The sequence below is a fragment of the Gavia stellata genome, chromosome 27 (assembly GCF_030936135.1).
Source record: "Gavia stellata isolate bGavSte3 chromosome 27, bGavSte3.hap2, whole genome shotgun sequence".
Lineage (NCBI taxonomy): Eukaryota > Metazoa > Chordata > Aves > Gaviiformes > Gaviidae > Gavia > Gavia stellata.
Genome location: NC_082620.1, coordinates 7,995,173 through 8,017,377, shown reverse-complemented (window position 1 = coordinate 8,017,377; position 22,205 = coordinate 7,995,173). Strand labels below are relative to the sequence as shown.

General features: G+C 40.5%; 1 protein-coding gene across 2 annotated transcripts in view; it reads left to right on the top strand.

Annotated features, from left to right (window-relative positions):
• The window catches only part of MMEL1 (membrane metalloendopeptidase like 1), a 28,824-nt gene extending 6,988 nt beyond the window's left edge, over window positions 1-21,836 (top strand). Inside the window, exons 3-23 of one of the 2 annotated variants that reach the window (XM_009810046.2) lie at window positions 1,217-1,276; window positions 2,147-2,308; window positions 2,726-2,806; window positions 3,293-3,388; window positions 3,990-4,108; window positions 4,790-4,855; window positions 7,123-7,257; window positions 7,871-7,960; window positions 8,209-8,345; window positions 8,840-8,933; window positions 9,162-9,290; window positions 9,572-9,670; window positions 10,309-10,392; window positions 10,674-10,777; window positions 13,710-13,768; window positions 15,880-15,999; window positions 17,109-17,242; window positions 17,812-17,877; window positions 20,190-20,285; window positions 21,231-21,307; window positions 21,737-21,836. In XM_009810046.2, the coding sequence (XP_009808348.1) occupies window positions 1,217-1,276; window positions 2,147-2,308; window positions 2,726-2,806; window positions 3,293-3,388; window positions 3,990-4,108; window positions 4,790-4,855; window positions 7,123-7,257; window positions 7,871-7,960; window positions 8,209-8,345; window positions 8,840-8,933; window positions 9,162-9,290; window positions 9,572-9,670; window positions 10,309-10,392; window positions 10,674-10,777; window positions 13,710-13,768; window positions 15,880-15,999; window positions 17,109-17,242; window positions 17,812-17,877; window positions 20,190-20,285; window positions 21,231-21,307; window positions 21,737-21,836 (2,108 nt within the window). The remainder of the gene's footprint in view (window positions 1-1,216; window positions 1,277-2,146; window positions 2,309-2,725; window positions 2,807-3,292; window positions 3,389-3,989; window positions 4,109-4,789; window positions 4,856-7,122; window positions 7,258-7,870; window positions 7,961-8,208; window positions 8,346-8,839; window positions 8,934-9,161; window positions 9,291-9,571; window positions 9,671-10,308; window positions 10,393-10,673; window positions 10,778-13,709; window positions 13,769-15,879; window positions 16,000-17,108; window positions 17,243-17,811; window positions 17,878-20,189; window positions 20,286-21,230; window positions 21,308-21,736) is intronic. The other variant, XM_009810047.2, reaches the window with a different exon arrangement.
• Window positions 21,837-22,205: the final 369 nt, after the last annotated feature.

Below are 22,205 nucleotides of genomic sequence, written 5' to 3'. Positions count from 1 at the left end.
GTGCATAGGCTGTTTGTGGATCTTCTCCACTGGAAGAATTTAACAAACCAAGACTAAGTGATCAAAAGTAGACAATTAATAGCCAAGAGTAACACGTTCCAGCTTCTGCTGGAAACAGCATACAGACCCATTTCCCCATGTAGAGGCACACATCATTTTTGTCTCTTTTAGAAGTCACAGCAAAATGCTTCTGCTAAGGTTTCATTGCCTGTGCTCCCTCTCAAATTCCTTGTCACATCACTCCTTCTCTGTGGGCTGAAACCAGCAAGTCCCCAGAATTCCTTTTTGATTGCTTTCAGACTACTGAGGAAAGTGACCAACAGGACTGAGCCAAGGTCTTAATGGAAGAAAATTTGTATTTTACTAGGGAGGCGTCTCATGTCACAACTGGAACAGCTGATACTAGTACCCCCATTAGCTCTTCGCACAGTTTGTACTACACTTACTCAGATCTGCTGCTTGGAGTACTGAGATGCATTGAGATCACTGATAATGACTTCACTGGACTTTTCCAGGCTCATCTCAAAGGCAGAACGCAGACTTGAACGTAGGTCCACAGTCTCCTTCATTATACACTATTTCACCAGCCCTACACACTACTGATTAAGGGGCAACCTCTCTGCTGCACAGCAAGGAGTAACCTTAAAGGGCATATCTGAAATTTTGACCAGACAGGTCTGCTACCCACTTCCCCCACCACACATACACTTAGAGAAGTAAAAATAATTTCTTTTCTTAAATTTGATCTTTGACTCAAACCAGTGTGAAAGCAGTAACCCAGCTACGGACTTTTTGCCCCCTGTTTAAACCTCTTAGTCACAGGAACTTTGAAGACCATGAAAGAGCTCAGATGCTCAAAGCATCTTAGTAGATTGTGTAGAAAGGGATCTCATACTTCCAGTATGTGTCAGAAAGACCGTGGAGACAGTTAGCAGGTAAAAAAAAAAACCAACTTGGTCTTACTCTCCTTCCAGGAGAGTTAAAACTCACTGTCAAGACGGTTGTAATAGTGCTTCCAATAAATTTTCCGCATAAACCTGCGGATAAGAGATTTCTTCACAGTTGTCATTTGGTGTCTTTCACTGGCACTAATATTCACTCGCTTGCTCTAAAACTAAAACAGAGCTGTCACTGACATTGGGCTGCTGGTGAGTGACATGAGTAGCGATTTCCAAAACAACTGATTCTATCTGCTTTCTTATTCCTCTCCCTGCAGGCACTCACTACAGCACCAATTCAGGCAACGTATGTACCACACCTGGATGTGTTACAGCAGGTAATGATTGTTACTATAGATGATTATTGCAGAGATGGTGTTTTACATGTTGTTAGTTCTACCAAACCTGAATACACAATAGTTCAGGCTTTAAGACTGAAGAAGCTGAAAAGGAATGAAATTTCCCCTTGGGCTAGACACACATTGTGTTATTGTCAAAGGCAGCAGGTACAGCTGTCCTAAATACAGTTCCATGTGTAAATACTGAGCAAAAAAAACCCCATTCTTACTTCTCCATTGTATACTTTCTTTGTCACCAGGAGTATCATTCATAAGGAAGTAGTACAGGAAAATTGACGTGGTCAATAGTTCTCTGGCTCCAGCCTGACACACTAGGATGTGGGCTGCCCAACGCAGTCTGTATCTATGAAGTATAAGAATCCCTTTAGACCCACTTCTCTGTCAAAGAGAATGCATTCTATGCATGGGGCTATTCACCTTCTTATTTTTGGCATCTACTTGTACACCTCCATTATATGCAATCAAGAGGCAAGACACAGCAGCACAGATGTTCTCAGTTGCCCCCTGGAAACACCAGCCTCACAGGTAGGTACGTAAGCTTGGGCCCCAGGTAGCGCACCGGGCAGCACGCTCATGCCTGTAAGGTGCTGTGGGAGAATTACTCCGACATTCAGAGGCTCCCTCTGTAAAGCAGTACAGTTGCATTGCAGATGTCTGCTGTCAGATGCTTCCATGCCTTTCTAAGCAGAAAATAGGATCCTTTGAGTCATAATACATGAGAATGAGTCTTATCCACTATAAGCAGCATAAACAAGGGCTTTCTTGCCAAGCAGCTTCTTGACAGTCTTTGGTAGTCCCAGAGATTACTGGGCAGTCTGTGGAATTCAACTCTCCGATTTTGACACCTAGCTGCTAGAATAATTCAGAATATGGACCCAACAGCTGACCCTTGCAAGGATTTCTACCAGTATGCCTGTGGGGGCTGGCTGAACCGGCACGTTATCCCAGAAACTAGCTCCAGATACAGCATTTTTGACATCCTGAGAGACGAGCTGGAGATCATCCTAAAAGGTAGGAATGAGGCTACTCTATCCTTGGTTATGCACTTGTGTTTAGTTTCAGATGGTATTTACTGCACATTATACAGGGAGATAAACTTCCAGAGAAGCGTTGATAGTGGGTTTTTCTTTAGTCTTTTAATCTCTACATCTCTTACTGCACCCATTTTGTGGGAACATCCTGTTCGCACTAAAAATTAGCCATAAGTGATTTGTTACTAACTTCAAAAGGAGCAGGACAAGCTGTATGCACGTCCTCTTCCCTGACACTTTTTCCATTAATAGCTCCTTTAAAAAGGGCACTCTAGTTTCACAGTAATTGAAGCCTACAGTAACAAGTATTTATCATAGCCCTGGATTCTCAGTGATTTCTATGAAAAGATCAAAGCTCTCCAGGGCAAAAATCTCACTGCAACGGTTCCTTCCCCAGGTGTGCTGGAGACTTCAGATCAAGGGGACAGAGAAGCATTTCAGAAAGCTAAAATACTTTACAAGTCATGCATGAATGAGAGTGAGTCTCCTCTTGTTCCATTGATTCTCTTGTTCAGTATCAAATGTACCAAAGTACTTTTAAGCAAAAGTCCAGTCAGTATCTATCTATCTATCTCATCTGCATTGCCTTGCCTGGAAAGCTAATCTTCATATGAATGAAGATGCCTTGGTACCTCATTAAGGCTTAATATACACATTCTGGGATGTAGAAAGGGTGGATGTTGGTTCCCTACCTCTGGTATCACTGCAAAGCCTTCCCTTCTGAATGCAAAAGTATGTCCCATTTCATCCTTTCCAAACCAATTCATTCAAAATCAGTACTGAAGTCAACAGAAGTATTTTCATTACTTTTCTGAAGACTGAAATAGGAGACAGACAATTTCATTGTAGCTTTTCTGCTATGACAAATTCAGTTTCAGATTTAGTCTGTTAGGCCCATTACCTATTTTTCTTCTTTTTTATTTTTTCTACAAAAACAATCTAGTATTTGTTTTTCCTCTCTCAGGTCTTATAGAGCAAAGAGATTCATTGCCTCTGCTAGAGGCTTTAATGGTGGTTGGAGATTGGCCAGTGGCTTCTGCAGACTGGAATAAGACCAAAGGTAACGCTGTGCCTGGAAGAGTTCAGTAGCGTTAAGTCAGAATTATTTACTGCACTGAGGAGACTACTGTCATTGACTTAGATCCTCTGTTTTAACTTTTTCTTCATAAAGAAAAGTCAAGGTGTCATACATATTTAGTATGCAGGGATTGGTATAAATAAGATAGCATAAATTTAATACCCATATTATAAGATCTCATCCATGAACAGTGTACACTAAGACAGTTAGGAAACCTAAAGGACTAACATGAATAATGAAAACAAAAGCAATAGAACCAATACAGCTGTGTTCTAATGCCTGCATATTAATTAGGGTTTGGAGCATAACTGCCCAACTAGGCAAGGTCATGGTGTTATATATATATATAGCCTATGCATAGTATAAAAAATCATGTACTAATTACTTTATATCCCTGAGACAGATAAAGGCAGTAAGAACAGTCTAGCAATTTCTAGCCACTATAGGAATGTCCTGTACAAGTACTCTTGCATCTGTCCAGTCTGGTTCTAAACAATTTCAGCAATAAGCTTGCAAACTAGACAACTTGATCAGCCTTGATACATATTGATAAGTGATGTGCATTTTCCCTTTTATCTCCCAGAGCCAAATTGGAGCATGGAAGAAAAACTCTCAATAATGAACTCCAGATTTAACAAACGTGTCCTCATTGACATGTTTGTATGGAATGATGACCGGGATTCCAGCAGACACATCATTTATGTAAGAAAAAAATTGCAGGGGATTATTTATATGCCAGAAACATAATGGCTAGTTATCTACATACAGATTAGCTTTCCATAAGTCAGTGGGTATGCACAATACTGGCAAAACATATGCAAAAGTTCTGTACCCCAAGTGGCAGATCTGTCTCAAAGTCACATTGGGAAACATTTTATGGTAGCATCGTTTTTGTTTCAGTTAAAGAAATAAAAATCAATGGGCCTTTGCTGATTTACAGCATTTAAGGGTTGTAAATTCTTGCGACTTGCAAAATGATGGTGAGGTTTAATAAATAGCAGGAAACGTTGTTTTTAAAACATGAAATAGCATTTCAGAGTTTGTTCATGTATGCTTATGCATGAAGTCTAGCCCTCAAGTCAAAACAACTTCTTTTCTAAGTTGCTTTAAATTTATTCTTAGAGCTCAACAGTTACTGAAAGATTTTGCTTAATAACCCACAAGTATCCATCCTGTCCTTATCTAGAAATCCAGAGACAAAAGTTGTCTCACCCCAGTTCCTAGAAAGCTAAAGTTCTTTGATTGTTTGGTAGGAGTGTACTATTGTCATTCCAACACTGAAAGGATGGCACATGCAGCATTTCGTGTTGCCTTTCAAGGATACCCTTGGACAACACCAGTTCCTGTTCATCACTAACTAAAGAAATGTATGATTTTCTTCAGATTGACCAGCCAAGTTTAGGAATGCCATCTAGGGATTACTACTTTAATGGGGGCAACTACCAAAGAGTAAGTATTCCTCGTAATTTATTTACTATGTGCTACTACAACAACTTTATTACTGTGTTTTGGAAAACTCAAATACATGAATCTTCACGTTATATAACAATCAGAATTAGACTGTGACGTTCATTGCTACATTTTTTCCTAATTACGCCAAAATTTTGAAAAGTTTACAAAAGGACTGAACAACTGTATAAACATCAAGCCTCCCCAAAATTGGCCAATTCATACAGATAAGAAGGTTATGGAAAAATAAAATCATCATGTTTTATAGCTCAAAACATCCTCTAATTTTGAAGGATAGGTTCACATTTTCAGTGCAGGTTATTTTGGATTCGCTTACATCTTCTTCTAAAGCCACTGGTTCTGGATACTATTTTACACGACACTGGAAAGATGGATTATAGATATGGGAGAAGAATTGTCATACTGGATCATATTTGAACATACAATACCCCAAAACACATTTTGTTGAACACAAAAATATTCAGAGTTTTTCACGTGTTCATTCAGGGGGAAAAAGTTAAAATATAAGAACAGTGTTTTACATGGAGCAGCAAAAGCTGTATCGATGGAACAGATACTCAGCTAGTAAGGATCTGCTGCCACTTACTCCCCTCTTTCCCCAAAATTACATGAAAATTGTGAGAGATTATTTTCTAGCTGCTTTTCCTTTGCCAATGCTCAGAGCGAAAATGTGAGGGTTTCTGTAAATACCTAGAAAGCTGTTGCAAACATAGCCAGATAGTTTATCAGTTTCCAAGACGAAAATACTGCTTTAGTTCATTCTATTTTCCTCAATTATGTCATACTAACAAAGAGTATTTTCAGCCTAACATCAAACTCATTTTCCTAACATGAATGGAAGGGAATACAGAGAGACAACAATCAGCATTTTAGACTCTTTTGTCTAGTGGTTGTAAAGGCAGATGAAAACATCAGCGAGACTAGTCGTCGTCTTACTTCAGTGTATTTGACTATGTTCTCATACTAATATAGTCTTGTGAATTTTTATGAGATTGATTCCACACCTTCCGGACACCTTTATAAACCTCCAATTTCTGTTAATCTGTCTCATGACACAAAACAATCTCCACGTAGTTGTGTTGGGAACTGCAGATCGCTGCTGGAACTAGGATTCTGTTCTGCAAGTTTCACCTTTATAGTGGCAGGTACAGTAGAAAGGAGGGATATTTATGCATCATGGCATGAAAGTCAGACTTAGCTTGACTTGTAGGAGGTACAAAAATCAGGTACAGTACATAGACAATCCTAAATTAGCAAAAGAAAACTGGTACTGCTTAATACAATTTTAATTTGAAGCTATAAAGAAGAAGGGCTAAGGCTGTGTTTTTAATCTTAATGAATAAGGAGGAGACACAACCCCTTTTTATTTGCTATTTAACAGCTGACTTCCCACAGACAATGAACCAAACTCTGATGACCCAAACTCCCCCCGTGCTTAGTCCAGCATCTTTTGGCATACCTCCTGCTGAGGCCTGGGGGAGTCTGGCCTGATTAAGGCCTCAGCATTCAGCCTAAAAACACAAGTCATCATCATGTAAGTGCCCAGACTCAATTTCACAAGAGTTGCTGTATTTATCTGGTTTCCAAGGTCTGTGGAGGAAGAACAGTATGCAAGAAGAATAGGTAGTATTAAGCTTTCCTGCATCAGAGATCAGTACTCCCTCAGCAGCCAAATAATCTTTTCAAGGTCCATTCTGAGGCATAAATCACAGCCATACCCTCCTATTAGAAATAAAGCAAAGATATCACTGGGAACCATCTGAGACAGAACTTTTCTTTCAGACAGTAAAAGCAGAGAGTTTACAAGACTTACAGTATTACTTTCAGAGAACTAAAACCTTCCATGTTTACCCTGGTATTTGGGCTAGTAGGGATCACTATTCCATAGCGTAACTCAAAGCACAGAGCTTTCTCTTTGCTTAGCACTAATTCTAATCCAGAATGCCAGAGAGTTGGATTGCACAGTGAAGCAGAAAGCATTGCTTTCACTGTGTATTTGGAGACTGGCAACTGCACTGTAAGGTATGCCAGTAGTATCTATTATAGTAGGGGAAAAAAAAAAACCCAAGAGAAATGGGGTGGGGAGGGTTGCGCTGGAGACAAGGGCAGAGGCTGTGACCCCTGAGCCAAACTTCTTCACAGCACACTAAAACTAAAGTAAGAAGAATGGTTTGCTGAATGAGAAATGATAGACAGCAAACCTTTTCTTCGCAGTGCTACACGTGTGTTCCTTTTCTTGTGTGCAGGTGAGAGAAGCTTACCTGCAATTCATGGTCACCATTGCCAAAATGATCCGGGAAGACAAGAATATGTCTAAAGATGATTCCTTTGTCCAAGAGGAAATGGCAAAGGTTATGGAGCTTGAAACAGAGATTGCAAATGTGAGTACAGAAATTAGGAACTTCTCAGGATGTTGGGGGCGGCAGGGGGTGAGGGGGAGAGTCTCTTGCCCTTTTATGCAGCAGTTTAAGACAGCAGAAAACTCACAGCCTAGAAGGAAGCAGAGGGAAGACGACTTCTGCTGTGAACAGCCCAGAAATCAGTGTCTCTGTGTATAATTATGTCTACTCTATGAACTGCTGCTGCGTCTGCTCTAGTCCTAGCCATATTTCTTTTCGGAAGCCTCCTAAAGCAGGATAATCTATCTTCTGCTAAACGTACACTATGGTAACACCAGGGCTAGCTCCCTTGCATCCTTAGAAGTCTATAGCACCCTAAAAATCTCTAAGAGCTTAGTCTTCCATTCTAGAGAAGATAGAGGGAACCACTTGGCTCAATGTATTAATGAAAGATTATTGAATCGGGGGGGCCTGAGTTCCTGTACTGAGATTTAGAAAGCAGCGCTGGACACCATCAAATGAACTTTCTTTTCCAAAATAAACTGGTTTGTTTGCATATTATTTGAGTGCGTATATGTGCATGTGCATGCACGCAATTACAGCCATTGACACTTGTGTCAGTTGATTCTAGTAATAACTTTGTGAATGTCTTCAGGCAACTACTCCAGCAGAAGAAAGGCATGATGTAACCTTGTTGTACAACAAGATGACCTTAAAAGAGCTACAGGAAAAGTTTGCATTGAACGTAAGTGTTTAACGAGTGGTCTAATACTTTCAGCCTCCTCTTATTACCATGCCAGTTGGAAATAGCTTTGTGACTTTATCAGCGATGCAACAAAGAGGTATAAAATCATTCCCATTCTTAATGTTGTCTTCAGAGTTTCGACTGCACAACACTACAACTACATTTAATCCCATAGACTGTACAAAGTCCAGACAGTTACTAAGGCACTTAAACACCTGACATTGGCATATGTCTTTCTGTCTGCCTAGGAATTTAACTGGACCTTCTTCATCCAAGGTGTCATGTCTTCAGTAAGTGTTCAGGTTGACCCAGAAGAAGAGGTTGTTGTGTATGGCATGGCCTATCTGCAAGAGCTGAAAGCAATTATCTCAAAGTACTCGGCAAGGTAAAGAAACTGGAGAATATCCAAGACAATAGTTACAGAAGTATTGTGGAAATGTAAGTTATCGGGCCCACTTGTTAGTTCTCCCAGAGCTTCTCTGAGAAAAGTGACACCACTTCACTGTAAAATACGGGTAATGTCTTCTAAGGTCCTGGGGTCCCAAAGTACTGTGGTACTAGGTGTCTCACCTGCTCACACGCTTAGAAAGGTTAAGTAGGAAGAAAAAAAACGTCACAGGCCTGGCTCTTGTTACACTCTAGAAAGGTAAAAAAAAAAAAGAATCCCTGAACAGACGGTAGTACAGTCCACAGTCTGGTTGCCTCTACAGTTAGCCAGCCTGTTAAATAAGAACAGTCACCTGTAGATGCTATGAAACTGATGACTGGCAGCAATCAGTTGCTTTCTTATCTCCATTCAAAATTAAGACCCCCCTCTGACTGTCTGCACTGGCGTTGCTTTTTACAGCAGATTAAACTCAGCTTTGCTTTCCCACACAGCACCATCCAGAACTACCTCATTTGGCGATTGGTAATTGATCGAGTCAGCAGCTTGAGTCGGCGTTTCAAGGATGCTCGGGCCAGCTACAGGAAGGTATTTCCTCTCTTCCTAAAGAGACCATAGTACTGGAAGAGAGTCCTGCAGTGACCAGAACAAGTCCTTGGGGATTACATGACATGATGTCATTGTATTGACAAACAAATCTAAGAACGGCAATCACAACAATGGAAACCTTTTGTCTTAGGTTAACCTCCTCTTTAGGCAATGATTTAGAAGAGAGATGCGTAGGCAGAATTAATCCTGTGGTGTTCTGTGTTGCAGGCACTTTATGGGACAACACTGGAAGAAGCCCGCTGGAGGGAGTGCGTGAGTTACGTCAACAACAACATGGAGAACGCAGTGGGAGCGATGTATGTCAGGGAGACATTTGCTGGTGAGAGCAAGAGGATGGTATGTAGTTTACCCTTCATACTATTGTACATCCACAACGTCTACAGTGCCCATTCCCCTCCATCTGCTCTCAACCTATTTTGTCTGTTAAAGATATCAATCAGCCAAGAGTCAGAAGGCATAAGAACTCATTTATGATGCTCTTTTACATGCTGAGTACCATGTTTTAGAGCATAGAATTTGGGGATATCATCTTTCTGTAGGAAGCTTTTCACCCCTCCTTAGCTGTGCCTGGGAAAAATAGCATGTAAATGACTAATTTCTTACTTCCTCTCTTTTAGGTCCGAGATCTAATAGATAAGATTCGTGAAGTGTTCATTGAGACTTTAGATGAGTTACAGTGGATGGATGAGGCATCTAAAGAGAAAGCTCGTGAGAAGGTCAGAGATAATAAGGAACTTCAGTATTCTGTCATGAATATGAAATATTTGGAATTTTGTAGCATCACTATTCTCAGATCCTCTACAAATGAGAGGAAAAACTTTGATGTTCACTATCCAGTTATCCATTATCCTATTACATTGTCCTTTTCTTTTTAATCCTTTGTTAGCTCACATACATTTTTGTTTCCTTTAATGAGTCATGTGAACCATGTTATAGATGAGAAGATGGCACCCAATGCATCAACTAGAATGTCAACTGAATACAATACAATCGCCCAAAGAAAACTTTTCAACCTTTTCATTGACTTTAGGACCATCAGCACTGTTCCAATAGCAAGGAAAAAAAAGGTACTAAGTGAGGGTTAAACCCAATCCCAGTCAAATGGTGCTGTAGGGTCTGCAAGTCTACCATAGTGGCTGGCCACCAGGAGATGAGGGAAAGACTGTATGTTCCATATTTAAAAAGTCTCACTAGGCAATAGGGTGCATTTGAACAAGGTCTTTAAATATTTGCATCCAGTTTCTCAAACAGGTGGACAATAGCAATAAAGAATTTGAACTATTATATTGAAACAAGCAAAAAACCCAACACACACCCCTCAATTAAGAGAAAACATTAAACTCTTTTCTTCTAGGCAATGGCAATTAAAGAACAAATTGGCTATCCAGATTATATTTTGGAAGATCAGAATGAAAAACTAGATCAGGAATATGCCAGTGTAAGTATGCTGTGGATACCTCAATAAGTACCTCAATGTAAAAGCCTACACTTATTTTCTTGCCACTTGGAATACTTACACCTGTGGAGCTGTCATTTCCAAATGACTGGACAGCATACGAACTTGATTGTGTTGAACATTTTATAAATAAATGCATGCAAAGAGCTAACTATTAAGTGATACCTTGCAATCAAAACGTTTTCTAGAAGATACATCCAGTAGCATGAAGAATTCCCCTTTCCACACAGCTTACTAACATACTTGGATATACATTTCTTTAGTTAAACTTCAGTGAACACAATTACTTTGAAAACATTCTGGAAAACCTGAGAGCTGGAGCCCAGAAGAGCTTGAAAAAACTTCGAGAGAGAGTTGACCAAGATATGTAAGTTTACAGACTGCATGCTACAGACACAATCTAAATTCTGAAATAATGGTTATCATGTTTAAGTCTTATGCTGTGGATTGCCAAGAATGCTTATGTCTGAGATCTTCTAAGTTATTTCCTAGAATTAAACAAGTAGTTCATTGCCTCTTATGGTAGGAATTAATCCAGTTCTCTTGGAATCTCTCTAATCCTTCATCAAGCTGCTCCACATTCAGATGTTACGTTGAAACTACTTAACACAAAAGCAGTGACAGATCTTTCTGACAACTCAGGAAGGAGGAGATGAGATAAGCAATATCATGGAACTTCCAAAAAATTTATAATCAGGGGGAAAAAAAGCTTAAAATATTCTGGCCAGAATTCTGTTGGAAATATGCCCAATCTTGGGGAAGTTGAGTGCCAGATCCAATTTATGTCCATTCCAGCTGATTACTTCACACTACACCTCGTAAAGTATAAATGCATTTTTTGGGAAGTGCCTGTCAAAGGTGCAAGTTTGGCTGCTTCATGATCCCTTCTTTGACTCCATGAATGCATCCTGCGTAAGTCTCAGGTCTTGGCCTGTATTGCCCTAGCTGTTACCTCACAGGTCTCTACTCTTAGGCCAATCCTCAGCTAGTGCTAGTCTTAAAACAATCAAAAGTAGCATGTTCATGAATTGTTGCTAACAGCTCCAAGGTGAGCAGCTGGCATCACTAACCAGTAAGAAGCATTACTACACAACATCACCGGGATGACCCCTCCAGTCCTTCAAGTGCAGTTGAGCTCCTGCCAAGTCCATGACATGGATACATCCTAGAAGCCCTGGCTTGCATGTTCAGCAACAAATGCCTTGGAATATGACCCGATTTCCAGAGCTATGAGGTAGCCACTCTGAACTTTTAATAGTCCAGTTAACTGTGTGGGAGGTGTCCAGCTCAGGAAGCCGTCTGGCAAAGCTACTGCTGAATACATTAGTGACAGATATGCTCTAATGGAAAGCAGAAGTAAGGAAGCTAATACCAAGTTGATGTGTTGTTCACTAGTAGGCTTCCAGCCTGTGTGATGCTGGAGGAGAACGTCTTGAGACAAAGGAAAGCAGATTCCAATATGAATTTCAACAACTTTTCAAAATGTAAAACAACACAGTTATTAATAAGCAAGCAAACAAAAACTCTCCAAAGGGAAGCATTAATCAAATTAATTGTTGCAAAGCCTATTCATTTTCCTATCCCTCTTCCTGTGAAGTGGTTTTAGCTCAAAATGAGAGCACACAATGCGGAGACTTAGAAACCTCTGGTGAATTACTGATGAATAATTCACCAAGGGAGTTTTCTGATCAGTCAGCTAAATAATAACAGAGCATTTTCTCCACATTTCCTCATTTCTTGAGGAATCAATCACGGTCCTTTTCATAGCAAAAATTCTCGCACAGCATCGGTGTTCTTAATCCACAAACTGTGTTACAGATCACTGCTGCCTTTTACAGTCTGTCTACAGAGACGGATGGTAGCCCGTCTGAATTAGGGCTTCTTTGCCTGGTAGTTTGGCGATACATGAAATACCAGTAATCTGCACTTTTTCCATGTAATGAACTACATCTTTCTAGTGATGTCTCTCCAGCAGCTTGAAGGGTTTCCCCAAGGAGACATAAAACCACTTATCACTCCAGATCACTGTTTAATTATACTGAAGGAGAGTATATAACTAATGTTGCTGATACTATTAGCTAATCATTGCAATTAAGAAAACTAGCCATTGTTCATAATCATAGCCTTCTTGTGGAGGTGGGGGGGTTAATTATTACAAGCTACTTGGCCAGCTACAAACATTTCATGTCAGGCATGCCAAGGAGAAGCTTATGGACCAAGAATATGTTTTCGCAACAGACTGGCCTTCAGAGCAAAACTGTTTTGAAAAATTCTCAAGTACTCCCTTGAATTCAGGAACAAATTACTACGCCCTCTCTATGTATGTGTTACACACAGATTCATGGTAATATCAGCACAACCCGTTTCTACCACTTATTCCTGTTCCCAGGCTGTGATGAGCCATCCTCTCTATTCTCTTAGTCCAGAAGAACCAACTTTTCAAGAACTGAAAGACATAGACATGTGCTGTATTTCTTAAGCAGGAAACTTCATTCCATTCCAGAGCAGCCCACAAGTAGTTATGTCAAAATAATAGCAGGTACAGCAACTAGGGCATCACAAGATACTGTAAGGACAAGAGGTGTGGGAAGAAGACTACCTTAGGCTGATGCTCCTGAATACTTATCAGGAGTTCATGGCTTCAGATTGTTATTGTGTGGTTCATTACAGCAGGATGACTAGAAGTGTATGTCAGAGGTAGAAGAGAACGGGAGGAGAAAGACAAATACAAAGAATAAAAAGTTGTCAAGCTATTGGAGAAAGTTTCCAGAAGTAGCCTACTTAAAAATTATTTCTCAAAGTTAACACTCATTATCTATGGAACATTGGACTGCAAATGCAGACATTTATATATCTGACTGTGATTATTCAGTTTCAATTTTTCAAAGTTTGGTCTTAACTTCCAATTTGAGTAACTGCTGCCTTCTGCTCAAAACGGCCTCTAAATGCTAATCTTCTTTTGAATGTAAAGTATTTGTTTCTTCTCAAGCTCAGATAGCATTAAGAGGAGCTGGTAAACAGTTACCACATTCCACCCCAATGAGGCTGTTCAACATTCAAAAGCAAAAGCATTTCTCACTTTAACTTGGCATGGTTTTGGATGAAAGGTGGCCATAAATGAGACACCAATTATTACCTGGTATTAATATTTCTTTACAGCTGTGTTCAGCGGCACCCTTCTTCCCTACCTCAATCCTTTCCTTACACAGACTGCTTTTTTTAACAATAATAATTCAATAAAGAGAATGCCTAAAAAAAGAAAAATCATGACTAACTTTGTGTGCAACATTTATTTTTAGATGGATAATTGGAGCTGCAGTGGTCAATGCATTCTATTCCCCCAATCGGAACCAGATAGGTAGGTTTACAACACTTCTAAACAGCTGCATGGAACTAATGAATCATTTTTTGCACATGGGTGCAAGTCTGCTGTCCTGAGGGAAACCTGCCTGTGCTCTTATGGAAATTCTGGGCAAGGTAGACAGGCTGTTCTTTTCAAGCAGTCGCTTTGTCGATGAATATTCAGCTTCGGCCCCCCCCCCCACTTGGCAGGCGTCGTTTATATACTGTAATTGGAACAGCCTAATGTTTGAAAGCCTGAGACAGTAACTGCCACTATATGAGTGCCAGCTTCAGAGACCAGAGAATGCTCACAGTGTGTTCTGGGCTGTCTGTACTCATGTTTCCACATTCCTGATAAACATATGGGCAGCTCTCCAGTTTGCTATCTGTACAGATGGTACTGAAATTGTATTGGTAAGAGGCACACCAGACTACAGAAACCTGCCTCTGCTTGCAGAATGTCAGATCAGCGAGTTTTTGCAGAGCTGCTAGGCTGACCTTTCTTGTTCTTAGCAGAGAAGAAGATCTTCAGACACAGTGAACCCCTCTGGCTCCCCGTGCTCCCTGATCTTGGAGCTGGTGCAGGTGGCCAGAAGTTCAGGTTAAGCCTGCAGATGTGGTAGCATCTTTGCTGAATTCTGAGCACCCCAAACAGGAGAGGAACCAAGTAATTTCTACTAAGTAGTGCTTATTCAAATTCCCAGACTGCCAAGAAGATCTACTATCCAAGTACTGCCAAATACCATAAGAGGAAAAAGCCGTGCCTTTTTTAGGCCAGACAGCGACTGTATCCTGCTCACAGGGCAAAGGCCAGAAGCGGAAAACAGCCCAACCAACCAACCGTCACAAGGGAAAACTTAGATAATAGCTAAAAGCAGAAACATCCAAAGTGGTCCTAATTTAGCCCTCTAGCCTCATCAGAAAAAGCTGTTCTCCGTTTGCGTAGCTCCCACTTACCTCCCTCTCGTAGGTGCAGAAAAAGCGGTGAGCAGTCCTTCAGCCGTAGCAGGGTGCTCCTCTAGCTCGGCAGTGCCCGTCATCTTGGAGCTACACTTGTAGTCAAGCTCAGGCTCCCTATTTATCCACAGTGGTTTTATGCTGATTGTAATCAGCTGTGAGCCAGCTTTCCAGGCAGGGAACTCGGCTCTTAAAGAAGACTGGTTCCTCTACAACTTTGCCCTTATAAGTAATATGGAAGTAAGTGGTTTAAGCAACTTGAAGATGAGTGTGCAAGCCAACAGTCCAAGCATAGCTACCCACAATAGTGTGGATGTCAGTTAAATCCTGTTTCTCCCTGTCTCTAGTTTCAGGAAAATAATTTTCCACACTACTTTCAGTTTCCTGCTTCTGTCTTACTGCAGTCTGTCTTACATATTTCTCCCCCAAATTGTACAGATAAAACCTATATAGTCAAAGAGGTTTTTGTCTCTAAATGAAATATTTGCAATATAATTTCAGTATCTCACTTCTTAGAAAGTATCTTATTAGAATTAATTGCTTGCAGTCTTAAATCCTCTAGAAGTGTATGTGCTTATCATCTTATGTACACGGGATGAAGACAAAATCCCACTGATTCTCTAAAAGGCTTTTGCCAGGAGACTGAAGGAGGATAGAGCTCCCACTGCCCGCCCCCCCGACTGGCATCCGAGTGCGCTTGGTGGTCTGTAGGAAATACTACTGTGCATGTGTTGTTGGTAATCAGCGTTATGAGTGCTAACCTTTCTTCAACAAAAATAAAGCAATAAAACATCCATTAGTTCCCCTATAAAATGGCTCTGAAACACAAACTGTACTTATCTCCAAAAGACAGTTACTAAACATTCTGTTCTTGACTTACTGCAGCATACATTATAGACCAAATTAGGCTAAAGTAGAAATGGAAATGATGCTTGGTTCTCAGACAAGGAGATAGTGTAGTTGCAGATGTGCTAAATTAAACCTTTATTAACTTGTCATTTTCCATTTATCAAGAGAAACAATTTCACATGAGGAGGCATGATGATGTTTCTAATCGTTTTATATTTTATGTTCCTTCCAGAGCCTTAAACCAAGCAAACAATCTCTCTGCAAAGTATGCAAAAATAAAGCTACCTTACAGTATCTCCCTCTCTCTTCCCCTCTTCGCAGTTTTTCCTGCCGGGATTCTACAGCCCCCCTTCTTCAGCAAACACCAACCACAAGCCCTGAACTTTGGAGGGATCGGGATGGTTATTGGGCATGAAATTACTCATGGGTTTGATGACAATGGTGAGAAGATTACTGAGAAAACATTATTATATTATTCTTTCAGTTGCACTGAAAGAAATCAAAGTTACACACTGCTGTGACTGAAGTATCCGTGCACACATGATCACATACCCGCTAAGTCGCTGTCCGGGAGCTATACTGACACACTACTAACATTCTGTTGAACATTTTGCAGTGAGAGTTCCATGGACTAAGCAGGTCACACAAGAAGTAAGCAGATGTTAAAATTGAGTCAATGACAATTCTAAGGAAAAGCTGTTACTTTTACAGCATCGTCAGATTGGAAATACAATGCAAGCAGATATGCTGGCTCCTAAAGTAAAATGAAATCTGTGAACTACATTCTTGGGCTAGAAAAGCTGTCAGTAGTGTCTTGAAATCACAGGAGAAGGGTTTTTTTCAACATGAAAGTTTGAAATAAATTGACTTTATTATCTTTCTAGAATGCTATGTAAAATAGTTTTGGGCACAAACTCACTTCTGATACCGTAAGCCAGTAATTTCTTATGCATGGGTTGTCTTCAATGTGGTTCTTTTATGTTAATAAAGCTTGCGCAGATTACACGTAAGCACACAATACAGCCTCAGGAATCCAGATCCATAGCAAATAAAAAGCATGCTCGGGCCAGAGAGCTGAGACCACAAACACCAGAACCGCAATTCAGCTCTCTCCTGCTGTGGCAACGTAATTAATTCTCTATGAACCTCAGTTCTGTCACAGGGACACACAGAACGAGCACCTTAGAGGCCTCAAAGGGGTGGTAAGTTTTGTTACATGATCTCTGCATAATCCAATTTGAACTAAAACTGGGCCTTAGTGCTATAACTGAAGCCGGGGCTGCCGGCTGAACAGGAAATCACGGAATAATAGAGGATAGAGATGAAAGGACCGCAATTGATCTTGTTCGTTCCCTTGTGCCAAAGGAGAATCAACTGTGCCAAAAGCATTTCTGATCAATCTCTGTAGCACAAACCGTCTAAATCAAAGGAGGAAAGAGGGGAGGAAGTGCAGCCCTAACACTAAAAAGAAGCAGGTGCTGCACTGGAAGAATGGTTGCTCGAACACCCTCTCACTCAAAACCTGCCTTTTTTCTTGGATTTTCATACAGGTAGGAATTTTGATAAAGATGGAAATATGTTTGACTGGTGGAGCAATTTCTCAGCTACGCATTTCAAGGAGCAGTCTCGTTGCATGGTGTATCAGTACGGGAACTACACATGGGAGCTGGCTGGAGGACAGAATGTAAGTAAAACCAACCATTGCCGCACCACTGGCTTTTTATACAGAACAATAATGAATGTAAATGGAGAATCTCTACAGACAATAAGCATAAAACCCCACGTACTACGGGATAATTGTTCTGGAAATAAGATGCAAGGGTTGTTCTTTGTAAATTAGGGATACTAGTGTAGCCTAGAAAACCGGCAATATCTGTGCCGTTGGGTTAATGGTGGCCTGGGCCCACGTGTGCTTTTGCTGCCAGACCCTAAGAGGTGTTTTTTGCAAGGGGGAGGGAAATCTGGTGTTTGCTACTGTATTTTGCCAGTCCTGCTAGCATATGTTCTGCCCAGCAGCCCATGTTCCGTTCCTGTTGTATTCGTATATATACTCTCTATTCTAATCTACAGCTTTTCCCCTACTATTTTTTTATTTTCATTCTCTCCTTTCTTTGCCCCAGCACAAAGTCACTCCTTCCTTCTGTTCCAGACATGACTGTCTCTTTGTGATGCAGGACTGTGCTTCAGCTTGTGGTTCTTAGGGTTGCTAATGCTACTGACTATAGCGCAAATGAATTATTATTGTTTTTACAGGTCAGTGGAATAAGCACATTAGGAGAAAATATTGCAGATAATGGAGGAGTCCGACAGGCTTATAAGGTAACTTTCAAATTGACTGTGAGCTAACTTTACCCCTGGGATTCAGCAAGGGGGTTCTGTCATTAAAAAGTTGACAATTAACATGGGATTACCATATTCAAAAACTTAAAGCCTCAGTTATGTGTCTAGGAGCTTAGTCCCCATAGATCCAATCACAGCGTAGGATTGCTGGCATTCTTGCACCCGGGAGAAGGCCACCTAATTCTCCTAGGTATACTTCCACGTACTACAGTGCTTGATGCTGCATACTTCTGTCTCAGGTAAACAAGGGCAATGTTCATAAATGGGCACAGTATTAGCCAGGAAAAAGATAAAACACCCTCCATTTTCTAAAGCCCTTAATTCTGAAAATAGCAGCTACAACTTCAAACAGCTCGTCACATGGCAACAGAGCACTAATTTCTTGGCAACACAGTTTGGCGATACTATGAAGCAGAGCAACTGTTTTTTCCAAGTTTATTTCTCTCATGCTTTTCATCTTTGATCTCAAAAGTGACATGTCAGGTAGGACATGAAAAGAATAGATGGAAATACCATCCCTTTCCCAAGAGGGATACAGACCGTATCTACCAACATACCTGTCTCTAAAAGCCTAGCTCCTTTTGTTGCTTTCTTTATGTGTTTTATAAGCTTTAGGAACATCACACAAAGAAGTCCCTTCTACCTTGCTGCTACTTATTTTTCATGCAGCTAGAAAGCAAAATAAAAATGCAAGGGTTGATAATCTCAGAACTGCCTGCTTCTTTCCAAGGCAAGAGGTTGCTTCAACCCGTCAGTTATTTTCAAAACAAGAGAAATGCAACCGATAGTTCAGAGCACTACCTCCATGCTGCAGCTGAAAAACTGTGGTGTTCAGCGTGGTTTTATCTGGTATAAACACTATTGCATATCACCTTATTTCTCTTGCTCTAGCAGGGGAAGTCAGCCTCCAGCCGCAGGGAAATCCAGTATCTTTAATACTGCAGTTTTACAAACCATCGTTATGAATAGGAACACAGTATTTATTTATTATTATTTATCAGCACAAAGGCTCTTTCCATGTGGAGCTTAGGTGTGAGCATGGAATGTTCTTTTCTACAAATAATCCTAACAGATATCACAGTAAAACTTTTGATCTATGGTGTTTTGAATATGGCAACAGTTAAGGGTGTTTATAGAAGAACATCCTGAATTTTCAGAACTCTAAACTGACGATTCTGACTCCGAGGGATACCATGAAAATTAATTACTTCATTAAAGTGAATATGTACTTGGTTCTAAAAGCTATTACAAATGTGGAAGAATAGCATGGTACGACATAAACCGCCTGCATAGAGAATCCTCTGATGTTCCGTGGTGCTGAATGTATTTTTACCCTCAGCTCTACCTTTCATGTTTTGTGTGCTTTGGGACTATCTCAGCAACTAAGAGGATACGGCAACAGAACGTTTGGAATTAACCAGCATGAGGACACATTAACTTGTCTCCATTATGTCAATATACCTAAAAAAAGAAAATTGGCCAATTAATGCGTAACAATAACAGGGAATGGATTTAACATTGAGCAAGGTTATTATCTGCTATTTTATGAGCAGTTACCTGAAGAGATAATCATCATCACTGTAGAACTGTGGACTTAACACTTTTATTTCCGGATACGAATTCCTATAGAAGAAGTCAGCGAAAGCTGATGATTTTACTTCAAACTGCAGTCATGGGCATTCAGTCTCCGTAGCATTATTGATTTAATATATATCACCAGCTATACTTAAACATGATATTAGGAGTCACACTTTGTCCTGCTTGCTTGCTGAGACACAACAGCTCACTAATGGTCCATCGGGGTAGTGGCACACCTTTCGCTAAAACGGTGCGTGCCACCTTGCTGAAGAAATTTAGAACAGATCTCCAAGTGGCTCCGTAAAGCCCACGCGTAGCTTCTTGCAGTGAAGGTCAGCTGGCCAACAATAATCACTACTCTAGAACTCCACTTCCCTATAAGACTTCAGTATTTTTTCCTGTTTTACAACAGTTTTCAGTTCAGAGATTACTGAACTTAAGAATACTTAAGAAGCTGAATGCAAATTATCTTTGTGTTTCTTTTTTTTTTTGCTGGGAAAGTCAGAGTACTTATGATGACAGCTTTTTCATAAAATTAGCTGTACTATTTATATTAGAAAGATAAAAACTACAAAAATACAGAAGGGAAGACATGTTGGGTTCATATATATTGTGACTAAAATCTCTCACCCCCAAATAACATTCAAAATACCCCTCATGCCTGAATAGGCCATCCTGCTGCTTCTCTGAATTGAATCTGTGATCCTTTCTAGGCCTACTTAAAGTGGCTGGAACGGGAGGGGAAGGAGCCAAAGTTGCCTGGACTGAATCTGTCCCACAAACAGCTTTTCTTCCTCAACTTTGCCCAGGTAAGAACACCTGGATGCGGCCACTACATGCTGCATGAAAGTATAAACTAGGTCATCCTACAGGTTAGAGAGAAAATCAGTCCCAAGCTCCACTTGGGCAGTGACTCACCATTGACTGCACTCATCAAAAGGTCCTCAGGACAGATGTGAAAAGATGGTTTCGTAATTAGAGGACAGAGGTTCCAATAACTTTTCTGAGGGCACCACTGAAACCTGCTGGAGTGAGGATACAGAGAAACAGGGCATCTATCAACAAAAAGGCATGTCAGACAACAACTTACGGGGGACAGCAACTTTCAAGAGCTTGCCACTTCATGTAAATATTGCTTCTGCTAACGTTTGTGAGAAAACTCCTTTTGCTGTCCATACAGACAGGGTTTTATCCATTTTTTAGCATGTGCTGGAGAAAGCTGAATGCCTGAGAAATACCAAGCCAGCAGCCCTGAAACACGAATACATATTCAGATCACAGAGGTTGCTACAAATTCCACTTATTTTCCTCTATACCACTTTATTACAATGCAGAAACAATATGTGTGCTGAGTTGATTTTCACCCTGCAGCCTGGATGAGAAAATCCCATAAGTTTACACTCTTAGAGTAACAAATATTCAACAGTAGGTCAAATATTTGACAGTCGGCCAACACACTTAGTGTTGTGCCTCAGCCTCTCGGACTTAAGCTCATCTGTTTGAGGAAACACACGGGTGAAATCAAGAGCAGATATAGCTATCCCAAAGCATCAGATCTTGATCCAAGAAGCTGGTACAACAAAAACTAATTAGTAAATAATTGTATCCATTCTGCCTCCTCTATAAAACATACTCCAACTATATTGTAACAAATTGGGATGGCTCATAGGAAAAACTTTGAAAAACAGTGAGAAGGTCCCCAAACTGAATTCCCTTTAATATTGACCCACTAATGATTAATCCTCCTTGTCTAGGTTTGGTGTGGTTCCTACAGACCAGAATATGCTAGCCAGTCAATAAAGACAGATGTTCACAGCCCTCTGAAGTACAGGTGGGTTTTACTAACCAATTTACTAACGGATACTTACTTGGTTCAACCCATTGCACCAATACGGCGCACAAGGAGAGAGTGGCTCACTGCCAGCAGATACAGTCTAACAGACAAGATAAAGCTAGACTAACTTTCAGAATTTCTCCCATAGCTTGTAGGACACTGCTGAAGAGTACATTCCTTTACTTGGCCTGGTACATTTGCCAATCTATAGAGAATGGAGCGGAACCCACTTATGATGTGCTCTGTTTGTTCTAGCATTTCAATAGTCACATTAGCTATACTTTTCTTGCATCAAGTATCCCATATTCTGAGACTGTAACTGAGTTATGAGACTCTAAATCACTTTATGGACATGGTTTTCTGTTTTCCAGAGCAACAATCTCCATGCACTGTATTCATGTAAATAAGCTCCTTCTCTTTGTTTAGGGTGATGGGATCTTTGCAGAACTTTGAAGCATTCTCAGAGGTGTTCCACTGTAAAAAAGGCACAGCCATGCATCCTGCAGAGAAATGCCGAGTGTGGTAACCAAAAAGAACAACGGTGAGAATCACACCTACTGTGGTGACACAACAAACAGTTCTTGCCAATGATGTGCCTGATGTTCTCCCATTCAGTCACAGCCAAGGCTAACAGTGCAGCTACTGCAGTGAGAATCAAGGCAACTGCAGCACTCAAGCTCTTACAGTTCCACTGGGAAGCACACGGGTGTCTCGGTGACTGGTGGGCTGTGCTGAAAGCCACGGTATGCTCCAGAACAGAAATGACTGTTTCAAATGACATCCCGACTGTTACTAAGATACTGCATCAGGGTTACAAAGACTAATTCTTAAATAAAAAACAAAAGCAACCAACAACTACATATCTATTTTTCAGAAAGGAACAATAATTTTAATA